Here is a 13,523-nt window from a genome sequence, read left to right on the forward strand (position 1 = left end):
TTCATTTTGTTTATTAGAAAAAGTCATCCATGATTGACAGGCTGCTATGTGAACAGTCGGATGGTGGCATCAGCGCCAGACGAGAAGATCCAAGGTTGTGTGGGGTGAAAGGTCACATCTAGAACACCAAGGTCGTGAGTGATCACATGACCTTTCAGAACCTTGACTGGAACAATGAGGGGATTCTGCAGCAGGTCACTGAGAGATGACAGGAGGATTTAGAGTGTGTGCGTGTGTGCATGTGTGTGTGCGTGTTGAATTACTTGTATACGGTTCCATGGCAGACGATCACTGAGCCATCGTCAGATGCTGAGGCAAATAGCGGGTAAAGTCTGTGGTACGCCACGCTCCTCACTGCCTTCTTGTGATGTCTGCAGACAGGAAGCGACAGCAACAATCAGTACTTCCTGAGAAGTCTGTAAGACTGAGAAGTCTTGTGGTTGCGTACCGTAGCATCTTATAGGGTTTGGTTGAGAGGTCCAGGTCAAACCAGCTCAGTCGGCAGTCGTAACTTGCACAGATCACATGATCACCTGTGAGGAAACACACAGGTGAGATAGAAATCCAGCCCCAGCTGTTCCATGATGTTTTCTTCATCTGTCACTTGTCCATCAAAAGTAACTGAAGGATCTGGAAGCAAACCGCAGCTAAGCAATGATAACGTTTGTCCAACATGAGACCTTCCTGCTGTTTTCTGTTATTTGAGGACATTAAAGTAAAAGCACGTGGGGGGTAGGCGTTCCGCCCCCGCCTCAATGAATCATGTACGTGTACATGTAAGTAAATCCTTCAACATGCCTGGCTTTGCCAACGTGTGAGAGAGAACTTTCTTGTGGCCAGATTGAGATGAACTAAGAGTGACGTTTATTTGGAAGGTGTTTTCTCTCCTACTAGCTTCTGCTCCTTTCCTGCAGGAGGTCTTACAGCATATATGCAAATGAGTAAATAATCTCACCTCCAGGATGGACAGCCATGCTGGAGATCCACTTGGAGTTGGCCTGGAGTTTCTTGCTCATCTCTTGCTTGACCAGATTGTAGATGCGGATGGAGCGCTGGGTTGCCACAAAGAAGTACGGCCGGATGGGGTGGAATGATACGCACTGAACCAGGCCTTTGTTGCGTCTGAAGGGGTTCTGGCTCCTTCTTCTGCTGAGCTGGTGGATAAACACCTGCTGATGGCTGGAGTGGTCCGGCATCACGGCCGCTAGGTAGTCACCCTTGGTGTGCCACACCACCTGCTGGACAGGCTGGAGAATGCAAGAGTGATGACTCTGGAAGGAATTTCATACGTCAGCACTTAATAGGATCAGCTTCACACTTTGGGATGTTGGATCTTGAGGCGGATGCCGTGGTTATGCTCCTCCTTTTCCGCGTCCACCCAGGTAACAGGCCCCGCTACATCTGTAGGAACCGCCTCCTGCTGACCGGCAAGGAGACGTTCCGAGGCCGAGACCACCTCTCTGTCCGCTAAGGAGGGAGACAGGATGAACACCAGCGATTCCCTGCAGGTCAGAGATGGGCTGAGTAGATAAAAGACGGGTGGATGTGAAAGACGAGCGCATGGTGCTTGCTTACAGGGCGACAGCCAGCAGACACACAGACGGGTTGGGATTCCAGCACACGGTCTTCACTGCTCTGCCCACCTGGACCACCTTGACACAGCGAGACGAACTGACCTCCCAGAACCGGACAGAACCGTCATCACTCCCTGAAAGACAAATTCTGCTCACTTTGGGCCCCTGCACTACACCTAAGCCACACTCCCACATTACCTGAAGCCAGCCACTGTCCTGATGGAGAAACACTGATGGAACGAACCAAACTGCTGTGACCTTCATAAACCTGAACAAGTACATAAACATGTGACTGTAATGTGTGTCTGTGTGTGTGTCTGTGTGTGTGTCTGTGTGTGTGTCTGTGTGTACCAGGGACTGAGTGGTAGGGAAGGGCTGGAGGTCCTTGGGTTTAGGAAGCTTTGGAATCAGATCTTCTGGATTGACGTTGACCTGCAGAGTAACGATGGCGTAAGCAAGCGTGTTGTTTTAAGGTGATGAAGATGTCTTACCCTCATCTTCCTCTGGCGAGGGCACAGGTAAAGGTCCAGGCAACGCTCAAATCTCTCATGGATGAAACGAGGAAAGGCTGGCACCTGACGGAGGCTGGAGAACTTTCTGGGAACAAAGGGCAACTTCCTGTCTGAGGGATCCTGCTGCTCCCACAGAGCTTGCTGCAGGGAAGGAGAGGATGATGATCATGTGACCTGGCAGCTAACCACACCCGGGTGACATACCTCTTCATCGGTGAACAGGTACTCTGGTGGAGGGTTGTAGGACTCCTGGTGGCCAGGCAGAGGGGTTTTAGGGGCAGGGAGGTGCATTCTGTGTCGGGCCAGGAGAGAAGAGTCTTCATTGCCCCAGAGGTCATAGTAGTGGCCTCTGCTGTCATCTTTCCCCTGGCGAGGCTTGATCCAGCCCATCTTGATGGCATGGACTAGTTTGGAGACCTGGTAGCAGACAGATGGAGTCACACGACAGCCAAAGATACAGATGGTGGAGGAGCAGGAGGAGGAGGAACCTTACTTTCTCCTTCTCAATGAGTGACGGGATGAAGCTGCGTTTGTCTGCTGGTCTGTTGGTCACGGGATGAAGCATCACGTCTTTAGTGAAGAAATCCACCCAAGGCTGAGGAGCACCAGCGTATCTTAGCTTCAACACTTGACAACTACTACACTTCCAGTCGGGGCCGCAGCCACAGCAGAGGACGCCTCACCTGGTACTCATCAAAGCTGACGTCTCCAAACTGTCCTCGCTGCAGCCGCTTCACCAGCTCCACCTGCTCATCTGACAGGATGATGTCACTTCCGGTCTGCTTGTCAGTGACGGTTCTCCTGCACATCAGCTTCACGTCAGCATGCTTTCACGCCGCCTTCAAAGTCCAACATTAACACCTCACCAGTAGTCCGGGTTGTCCATCTTCTCCAAGAACTCATCTAGCTCGTCCTTGTTCCTGATTGGCTTGTAAATCTTCTTCCCGTCTAAATCGTAGCCAATGTGAGGGAAGTCTTTGTACCACTCCATGGGAATGTTCCCCACTGTGTTCCTGATATCCTGTAGGAACCAGCAACAGCAAGTTAGGGTGATCTGCTACTCATAAGTAGCCATCATCCACAATACGTATGTGTTTGTGTTCAAAAGATATAAAAACAGGTCAGAAGCTCCAAGAAGCTTTTCCATCCATGCAATGAGCATGTACTAACAGGCGCATTGATGATAACACGTCGTACTTGGAATATCTTAGTACTTCCTTCCTGGGTGCATCGATTTCACATAGCAACATAGAAAGGAACTAGCCTCCAAAACCAAAGGTAGCGTTACCTTTGGCCAGTGTGTGCCCAAGCTAGTCGCTAGCCGGCTAGTATCTAGCTGCTGTGGTGTGGCCAGGTGCCACTACGCCAGGAACATGTTTCTTGGGCGTACCAATGTTGATAATAAAGCCAATGTGCTTCGTATGCAGCTCACAAGATGGCTTTTAAGGCGTGCATTCCCAGCTGCCTCCATCATCTTCAGAAGGCACAAAAACATGTGCAAGTCTCACTTAAGGACTTTAAAGAATGACTGTAATCAACTCGGATTTACTTTGAAACCAAAAAATATAAGAACCCATCATGTTATATGGCGATCCATTCTATGAAATGATTATGAACAGTAACACAGACGGAGATATCATCCAGGTTATTAATACTATTTGCCACCAGTAACATGAATAAAGTGGGTAAGTATTCAACCATGTCCAAATAAAAATGGACTGACTTCTTCATCTGATGAGTCGTGGTCATATTCCTCTGTTCGTCCACTGTCTCCATCCTTCAAGTTGTCATCCTGCAAGTGGAAATCGTAAGATGCCAGAAAGGTTCTCCAGGATAACGGTGACTGATGAATCCTACCTGTGCTTCATCATCATCATCATCATCATCATCATCACTGTCGCTCCCTGAATCCTGGAGGCCGGAGTAGACGCTGTCCTCGCTGTCTGAGTCTCCTCTGTCAGACAGCTTCTCGTTGATGCTGAACATCTAGGACATGATAGTACACAATAGCACCCGGAAGTGGCAGCTGCCATTCACACTGCATCCACTAGGTGGCCCACATGTGGCGGCTTGTTTACATTCTGAGTGACATTTTCATGAAGAAAGCAAGGTGGCGTATGGTTGTAGCTCGACTGAAGCCTTCCAAAGTCATTGTCCTTGTGTAAGACAATATCTGCAACATGCCGAAAAAGCAGGACAAGGTTCATTGGAGCTGGTAAAGCATGGCGGGAACTTGAATGTAATGGCTCATTCTCTTCTCTAGCCAAGTATTAAAGAAGTTAGTTGCGTTTGTTTCGACAATGAATCAAGACAAAAGCTGTGATCCAAGATTTGTCAACTCCGTGGAGAAAGACACGTTGCATGTTGAACTTTTACACCCAGCTACTTGAACTAGACTGCTGTGATCCGTTTGTTAAATTGTCGTCTTTGTCTGCCATTTTGTTCCGCTCACCCTCCCCCCCAAAGTCTGCAATACTAATCTCATTGAAAATCACCAGTGTGTCATTGCTTCATTCACACCACTTCTGACTCAAGACCCGTTGCTGCTGTATTTGGTCAGATAGCCTACACATAGCCCTAAAATAACCGTACTAAAGTAACAGTACTTAGGCTGTGAACATCTCTCTGAAAAGTCAAGAGTAGCCATTTACATCTTCAGATGAAAAGGTGTGAAATTTGTCATGTTTATGCCTCACACTAAGCACATAGCTAGCTAGCACAGCAATGTATACAATCAGCATATTCCACCAGTTACCATCATATCCAAGTGATCCATATTGATAAGTCTCCTAAACACGTATTTGCCACCATCACCTTTGAATGGTACTTAGAGACGATAGTGTATTAGTATCCTATACAGTACCCAATTCCTTTTTTTGTTTTTTTTGTCAGGTGTCCACCCGCTGTACTAGCAAGTGTGGGCAACATTTGGGGATGAGTACCGCCTCAGTACGGATGGGAGCATGCAGACACTACGTAGCACTTTTAGTGCAGGTGGAACTTTCCTTGCGGGTGGGGCTGCCTCGGGCTATGGATGACGTTTGAGCCGTGCTTGAAACAGGCGTTGTGCACACTGATATCACAGTGATTTTTTAATCTCCTCTCCAGTCACTAAAGAGGGGGTCGGCTGCATGTGCTTCAGAAGGCAGCGGATGTGGCTGGAGGGCCCAGCAGAGGTGGATAAAGCTGCTATCCATTCAGGTTTACAGTGAATAATGTGAGAAGACAACAAATGAATGCATTGTTGTTGATGTATTGTTCAATATGGATGACGCAGATATGATGGTAACAATAGATTGGTGAAATATGCTGATTGTATACATTGCTGTGGTGGATGATGGCTAGCTAGCTGTGCTGAGTGCCAGGCACATACTACATGACAAATATCACACCCTCATTTTCTTCCCTGGACCTGATCTAAACAGGTAAATGGCTACTGCTGACATTTGAGATAAACTGTGTAGTAGGCTAGTCCGTGGGTATCCAAGCAACGGGGACCAAAGGCACGTTTTTCCGAATAAAATCTGTTCTAACTCATTTAGTTTTTCGACTAGAGAAGTGAAGGAGGTATGAATTTAAATCAGATACAATTCATCCCAGTCTTGATTTGACACATTCCAAATTGTTGGAACATTGCTGGATTATTTGCCAACGTTTGAGACCACCGGTAGGCTCGACTAGGACGACTGTGTCTGAGATGGCATGCTAGGCTAACGGCTAGCAGCTAGTCCACATTACCCCGTCTCCCTCTTGCTCGACGTCCCGCTTCCTTTTCTCCTTCTTCTTCTTCTGGGTCCTTTCGGGAACTGCGTTCATCTCGCCAGAGTCTGCACTTTTCCGCGTGTCCTCCATTTCACGCCACTCGTGGAAGAGGTGCTGTTGTTTCTTCTTCGTGGGTTTCTTCTTCTTCTCCTCCTCCTTCTTCTGTCGTTTATTGGCGGTTGGCAAGCAATTGTGGTGTGCATTACCGCCATCTTCTGGTAAGGCGTGTGGCTGAAGACCCTAAAAAACACCAAAGTCAACATTCATTCATTCATTCATTCATTTTCTACCGCTTACGAGGGGGTGCTGGAGCCTATCCCAGCTGTCTTTGGGCGAGATGCAGGGTACACCCTGGATTGGTCGCCAGCCAATCACAGGGCACATATAGACAAACAACCATTCACACTCACATTCATACCTATGGACAATTTGGAGTCACCAATTAACCTAGCATGTTTTTGGAATGTGGGAGGAAACTGGAGTACCCGGAGAAAACCCACACATGCACAGAGAGAACATGCAAACTCCACACAGAGATGACCGAGGGTGGGATTGAACTCGGGTCTCCTAGTTGTGAGGCCTGAGAGCTAACCACTCCAATAATCCAAAATAAATTCAAATCACAATGATATAATATTCATGCTAACAATTGCAAAAGCAAATCCCTTCATCTAAAGCTGTTTTCCTGAAGAACTTTGTATTTCCCTAAAGCCTACATGATTGGACTCTAGCCCCAGAATATCCTCAACTGTCAATCTACTACTTTGTTTTCTTTTTTGTCTTTCATGTTTATATTAACTACAAAGAATGAATATATGCTCTACATTCCCTATTTTATGACAATATTCCCACAGACCTGTCCTGTGTTTTCCCATCTACATATCCTACCCTATTTTAGGGAGCTGCTTGGATGTCCGTGCCATAATATATTTTTCTTTCCCATTTCTGCTACTTTCCTTTACTGCTTTACTACTCCATATCTTTCTACTTTTGGTTCTCTATACCACTTATCGAGACACTTTTTTCTTCATTTCATTCTTATAGTATATGAAGAAATGAAAAGTATACTTTTCATCTCTTCTTCTCTTCTACAATTGATTTCCATATGTATTTCTGCTTCACCTCAGCTTATTGAATAATATGTAAGACATAAACACTAACTCTAGCTTGTTGAATAATACATAAGACATAAACACTAACCCTAACTTGCTGAATAATACATAAGACATAAACACTAAACCTAGCTTGTTGACTAATACGTAAGACATAAACACTAACCCTAGTTTGTTGAATAATACGTAAGACATAAACACTAACCCTAGCTTGTTGAATAATGCGTAAGACATAAACACTAACCCTAGCTTGTTGAATAATACATAAGACATAAACACTAACTCTAGCTTGTTGAATAATACATAAGCCACAATGGATGGTGCGGAAGCACGTCGTCAAAGTGGGAGCTGGCTCCCTGTGCAGCGTGGAGGAAGTAGCGCTGGCCGTGGGGGAGATAGTTGGCTATACACTGGGTGCACTGCAGTGGGTCTTATCACTGTCGAGAGAGGAGGGGGGGCAGGGCCTCATCCACTTGGCCAGCAGAACCGCAACCTTCAGTTTACAGTTTATTCAAAGGTTTTTAACAGGTCTGGCGGATCTGGTGTGGAGAGAAGTGGCCAGCTGCATGTTCAGACATGTGAGTAACCTGGGACTGGACTCTGTTTCTACTCGATTCCAAAGTGTTCAAGTCATGGGCCTTTTTTAAGGAAAGGTCAGGCAAAAGACCTTCCTCTCTGTTTTGGCTTCTAAACGAGCCGTTCTTTTATGGTGCCAGACTGAACATGTCCCCCGAGGCCATGCCAGGCATGGAGGCAGCGCTGCTTCGCTCCAGGACTCTCCTGCTGAAGCAGGTGATCAACGCAGCCGGGCCTGACAGGACATGACAAATGCCGGGGGCGCTGGGGTTGTTGCTGGGGATCCGGTCCACCAGGGCAGTTCAGAGAGCTCTGGAGTTGTGGAGGAGGAAGCTGACCGCTGCAGAGAAGCTTCTCCTGGCCAGATACCAAAGAGGGACTGAACCCGACTTAGAGGACCCCTTTCCGGATCTGCAGTTAATTCCTCAGCTCGGCGACGCTTCTGGCCCGCTGCTGAAGAAGGCCCGGGAACTAGACCTCCGCACAGGTGACAAAAACACTGTACCATGACTGTGTGAGAGTGATCTGCAGGAGAGCACTGAGCGACAGGACGCCATCCGTGTGGATCAGCAGGCTGGGTGGAGACGGAGCGGCTCAATGCTGGAGAGTCCTGTACAAACCCCCGATCCCCAAACGAACTGCTCACCTCCAATGGAGGATTTTGCACGGTGCCATCGCCTGCAACGCTGTTGTGTGCACTTTTAGCTCCGCTGTGTCAAACACCTGCCCGTTCTGTGGCCACCCTGAGACGGTTTTTCACTTTTTTAGCGTGTGTGAAAGACTCACAGGTTTCCTCACTCTTTTATCTGAGGTTTTTAATCTATTTAATGTCACCTTTTCTGAGAATGTGTTCATTTACGGTGCAGGGTACCAAAAGAAAGCACAGAGAAAATGGCAGCTGTTCAACTTTGTTTCGGGCACAGCAAAGCTGGCTATTTATGTGTCGCGCAGGAACAAGGTTGAGGAGCGTGCGGGTCAGGACGCAGCCTCAGTCTGGCGCTGCAGCGTCCGATGCAGACTGAGGCTCGAGTTTGGTTTTTATAAACTGTCAAATGACCTGCCAACTTTTATCGATACATGGTGTTTTAATGATGCTTTGTGCACCATAGTTGTCAGCATTTTACAGTTTTCTGATCTTGTAAACAATTAATTTATTAATTTTATATTAATTTATTAATTAATGAAATGTATTTGTAAAAAAAAATATTTTTGTTGTTCTTGTGAAGAATAAAATTCCAACTGCAATTAAAGAGAGTCACAAATTCTCTGATGTATATGGACTTCGTTTAAATCTTAAGAAATATGAATTGTTCCCAATCCATGAATGTAACAAAGACATTTTCAACATGCACCTGGGAAGTCAGAGCTGAAATATTTAGGAACGACTTTATCCAAAGACCAACTTTACTCCCAACTAGCAAAGAGATCAATAGTATTTATTTACTTACTTGGCAATTCGAGTGGTTAGCGCGCCGACCTCACAGCTAGGAGACCAGAGTTCAATTCCACCCTCAGCCATCTCTGTGTGGAGTTTGCATGTTTCTCTGGGTACTCCGCTTTCCTCCCCCATTCCAAAAACATGCTAGGTTAATTGGCCACTCCAAATTGTCCATAGGTATGAATGTGGGTGGGAATGGTTGTTTGTTTATATGCGCCCTCGGATTGGCTGGCCACCAGTCCAGGGCACAGTAGAAAATGAATGAATGAATGAATGAAAACCCATGACATCAGAAAGGGCAATATGGCTAAAGAATATAAAGATGGAGGACTTTTTAAACGCTACCTGAAATTGAATTGGGTGAATTGGTAGATAGAAAATTGTGATTCCTTTTGGTTTTGCATCCCCAAAAAGTTGTTTAGTGAATGAGGAAAATTGGAATTCCTGCTGGGATGTGATTTTCATATTCAGAAGCTCCCTGTCACTTTATCTAACTTTTGGGAGCAGATCTTATCGTATTGGAAGATGGTACACACATACAACTTTTCACCTCACAGGATTCCAATCTGGAATACCAGATTCATCTTACCCAGAAACAGATCATTATATTATGATGACTGGATGAAGAACAACATGGTGTGTTTCAGATCTTAAGAGTGAACTCAACTTTCAACAACTCGTCAGCAATGTCACTTCCAGCCACCAATATCCAAATGGAAACATTTACTCAAAGCCTGACCAGAACCCTTTTTATGTTTGGTCACAAACAGCTTTCATTACCGTGTCTCTATATCTCGATACCACCATCTCAGGTCCTTCAATGTCTGCAGAACCATGCTGCAGATGTTTTATCACTCCATGGTGGCCAGCGGCATTTTCTACGCTGCAGTAAGCTGTGGCAGCAGGCTGAAGGCAGCCGACACTAAGAGACTCACTCAACAGGCTCATCAGGAGAGTTGGCTCGGTCCTGGGAGTGGAGCTGGAGTAGTTGGTGGAGGTGTCAGAGAGGAGGATGCTGAGGAAGCTCTCACCCCCTGCACGCCACCCTGGAGTCCTACCAGAACACCTTCAGTCGGAGACTGAGACCACTGAGGTGCACCACAGAACGCCACAGGAGGTCTTTCCTACCTGTGGCCATTGGACTGTATAACCCCTCCCCCTTCTGCAGGAAACATAACTTAAGCATAACTTCTGATATTACATCTCACCATGATGCACTATGTGGATGTGCATCTGCCTATATGGTGTACAATTAATAGGCTTTGCTTATGTTCATATAAGCTTGACTATTTTCAATCACATAACCTATTTTTATAATGTCAACTTCTACTACCATATCATATCATATCATATCATATCATATCATAGTCTGTTGTTATTTAAGGTGCAATACCATTATTATAATTAGCATGTGCTTTACTTATCAGGTGCAAGCTTTGATCGTATATTTAAGGTCATGCTTCCGCTGCAATTTCCTGAACACTTGCACTGTATACTGGTTGTATTTTGTACTTTTGCTGCTGTAATCTATAGTGTATTATCAATGTAGTGTACTCTGGCACAAAACCTCTTGTCTCTCTGTCTGTCCCTATCTACCGTGACTCTGACCCTGCTAACTTGCGATTAGCGTAACTGCTAAAGTGTGGCGAGGACTTGTTCGCGAGGGACCAAGAGACCTGTAGTGAGACCAGAAGGATGTGGAAGCGCGAGGAAGACCCGCTCGATTACACATCCTCTCACTGGGAGAGGCCCTTCTCCAGTAATGGGAAAATTGAACTGCTGCTGCTCTTCACTGGAGCTGATGGCGAAAGTTTGTCCTGCTGGCCAATATGAAGTCGCCGTGAGGGCGATAGTGGCCGGTACTGGCAGCGATTACGATGATGAACTAGCCTGTAACCTCCCTACAAGACTATCCAAAGCTGCTTTCCAGCTGTGGGACGTTTACCTGCTGCTGTTGTAGGAATTGGCCACCTTCACTTTAGGCCTCGTCTGTCACACCCTGTGTGGGTTCCCATGTGACGTTTGTTTGTGTTCCCTGTCTGGGCTTTGGTTTCCGTTTTGGACACTCTTATTTTGTATTGGACTTCCTGTTTTGCCTCGTCTGCCTTCGTTGCCATAGCCACCCACACCTGTCCCTAATTTGTCCCGTGTATTTAGTTCAGGTGTGTGCTTCTCCCTGTGTGGGATCATTATAGTTTGTCCATTTGCTTCCTTAGTTGCTTCTTTCCTGCTGCTGCAATTTTTGCAAAAAATAAATATTTTTACCTGCATTTGGTCCTGCTCTCTGCATCCTGGGGTCAAACCTTAAAGCTCTCGAGACTGCCTGTGACATCGTCCAAGTGGGTGTCGAGTTGGAGGAAGGATGACCACATGAGTCCACACTGTCCACATTGCATACATGAGTATGCAATTCAAGAGATTTATTCCTGACAGACAAACCTAATGCAACGGAGCTCCGGGCTTAATGTCTTTCCCTGTAGGCCTATCGAGAGATTGGTCTTAATACAGAGCCAGACAAAAAGAGCACAGCTAAACGTCCCTGCCCAGTTTTAATTGTGAGTTGCAGTTGCAGCGGTTGCTGGCGGCCAATGGGTGAAGACAGCGCCCTTCCATGGCAGGCAGATGTGGACCAATCCGTGAAGGGGCAGTAAGGTGAGGAGAGCCTGGCGCTGGTGGTGCCGGCCTATCTGTGGCGTGTCCTTCACCCCAGGTGTCTAGAGGTTTGATGCTTGTGTGCTCCTTTGATGTGTCTATGCCATGGTGACTCAAATGTGTGGGTGTATTAAGCTGCTGCAAATCACGCAAAGCACTATGTGGGTGTAACTGCCTTTTAAGTTTAGATAACGGCTAAACAAGTAAACTATTCATTATTGTAGGATAAAAGGATAAAATATAAGTCCCTTCATTCCTTCATTGTCCAGGCATTATCCTGCCGTACAGGCGAAGTTGCAAGAAGCCTTTCAGCCGAGACATTTCCTGGACAATTTCAGAACTAACCTAGCTGCGTGACGCTGGGCCCCGGGGCAAAGTCTGGATGTGTATGCGGCTGATATAGGGAAGCTAGTGGATGAGGCCTTCCCAGAGAGGAAGAAACATTTAGGAGATTCCTTGCTGGACTTGACCCCTGCCTCAAATCCAAATGTCAGGAGCAGGCAGCGACTGACTTGGCTGAAGCCTTGATCACTGCAGGCCGCTGTGATATAGGGCACCCATCTCGGGGAGTTCTTTTCTGTGAATATGCCTGTTTCATTTCACTGATATCATCTCCATTGTGACCCTAAGCCATCATTGACATTTAACTGATGCAGTCCTGTTTGTTATTGTTGTTGTCATGGGAATTGTTGTTGCTGCTGTTTTTGTCGCTCTCTCTCTGTACTGTCCCTTTAACTGGGTGATGCAGTACAAGTGGGGGCCATGCCACACAAACGCTGATGCCCTCTCGAGGCGCCCCGACGAGGACACCCACGGTTAATATTGTTGACACTCCCTCCACCATCGGTGACAGGTCGCTGTTTGTTTCCTGATGATCCTGGTACCAGGGGGGCAGCCCCTGCATGTTCTTTTAACTGCCTTGATCCTACGGCAGCAGGAAGAGCCCGACATTGGTGTTGTGTTGCACTGGATCGAGGCTGGGAGCTCCCGTCCACCTTGGGGGCAGCTGAGAGGTGGCTCCCGGTGGCTACAGGAAGCTTTGGACTGAGTTCCCAAGGTTGTCATTGGTGAATTAATTTTATACCAAATGGGGAACTCCTCCCCTCAACATCAGGTGATCGTCCCTGCAACACTGGTTCCTGAAATTCTGTCTCATCTTCATGTGGGGTCACTTTCAGCACATTTGTCAGCAGAGTGTTGGAGCAGGCTAGGGAACGTTGTAACTGGCCTTCTATGCCCAGGAAAATTCGCCAGTGGTGCGAACCGTGTGTGCTGGGTCAGACTCGCAAAGCCCCAGTACCGAAACACCGTGCTCCCATGGGGGGGATTACATTCGAAAGAGTTGCAATGGACATTTTAGAGCTTCCAGTGACATCTAAAGGAAGTTGGCACGTTCTTGTAATTGAGGATTATTTTTCCAAGTTTGTCAACTTGCATCCTCTCCCTAATCAAACTGCTCAGTCTGCTGCTCAGTGTGTGTTTGAGGATTATGTGTTAGCACGTGGCATCCCAGAGATGGTACATTGTGATCAGGGCAGACAGTCTGAAGCGGAAATTGTACAAAGACTGTGTGGACGGCTACACATTAAGAAAACTTGGACTACATCACATAATCCCAAGCCTGACGGTATGGTTGAGCGCTTCAACCGTACTCTGATTGACCAGCGAGCTAAATCTTTGCTGGCTTGCAGTGGTGAATGCAATGACCATTTGAAACAGGTGGCTTTTGCTTACAACACGTCGGTTCACGCAAGCACTGGGTACACCCCCCCACCATACCCCCTACTACCTCACACATGGTCGGGAGGCTCGGGTTCCAGTGGATGTGTTGGTGCCAAATCAAACAGACTATGCTGATTGTTCTGTCTCTCATGCTGACTTTGTATCTACAAAGGTG

At 46.8% G+C, this 13,523-nt stretch overlaps 1 protein-coding gene across 2 annotated transcripts; it reads right to left on the minus strand.

Moving 5' to 3' along the window:
• On the minus strand, positions 1 to 13,439 carry LOC131101401 (ribosome biogenesis protein bop1-like). Of its 2 annotated transcripts, none has more exons than XM_058046484.1 (17): positions 13,416 to 13,439; positions 5,825 to 6,088; positions 3,944 to 4,072; positions 3,810 to 3,878; positions 2,953 to 3,107; positions 2,770 to 2,887; positions 2,580 to 2,681; positions 2,291 to 2,503; positions 2,066 to 2,227; positions 1,926 to 2,006; positions 1,773 to 1,842; positions 1,576 to 1,708; positions 1,319 to 1,502; positions 956 to 1,247; positions 449 to 533; positions 264 to 371; positions 1 to 198 (listed from the first exon to the last, which is right to left on the minus strand). In XM_058046484.1, the coding sequence occupies exons 1-17, from the start codon at positions 13,422 to 13,424 to the stop codon at positions 45 to 47; spliced, it is 2,328 nt and encodes a 775-aa protein (XP_057902467.1). In that variant the 5' UTR covers positions 13,425 to 13,439; the 3' UTR covers positions 1 to 44. The 2 variants fall into 2 exon arrangements, with proteins under 2 accessions (XP_057902467.1, XP_057902468.1); XM_058046485.1 differs by lacking the exon at positions 13,416 to 13,439 and adding an exon at positions 11,240 to 11,256.
• Between the last annotated feature and the right edge of the window lie 84 nt (positions 13,440 to 13,523).

The sequence above is a fragment of the Doryrhamphus excisus genome, chromosome 14, assembly GCF_030265055.1.
Source record: "Doryrhamphus excisus isolate RoL2022-K1 chromosome 14, RoL_Dexc_1.0, whole genome shotgun sequence".
Taxonomy (NCBI): Eukaryota; Metazoa; Chordata; class Actinopteri; order Syngnathiformes; family Syngnathidae; genus Doryrhamphus; species Doryrhamphus excisus.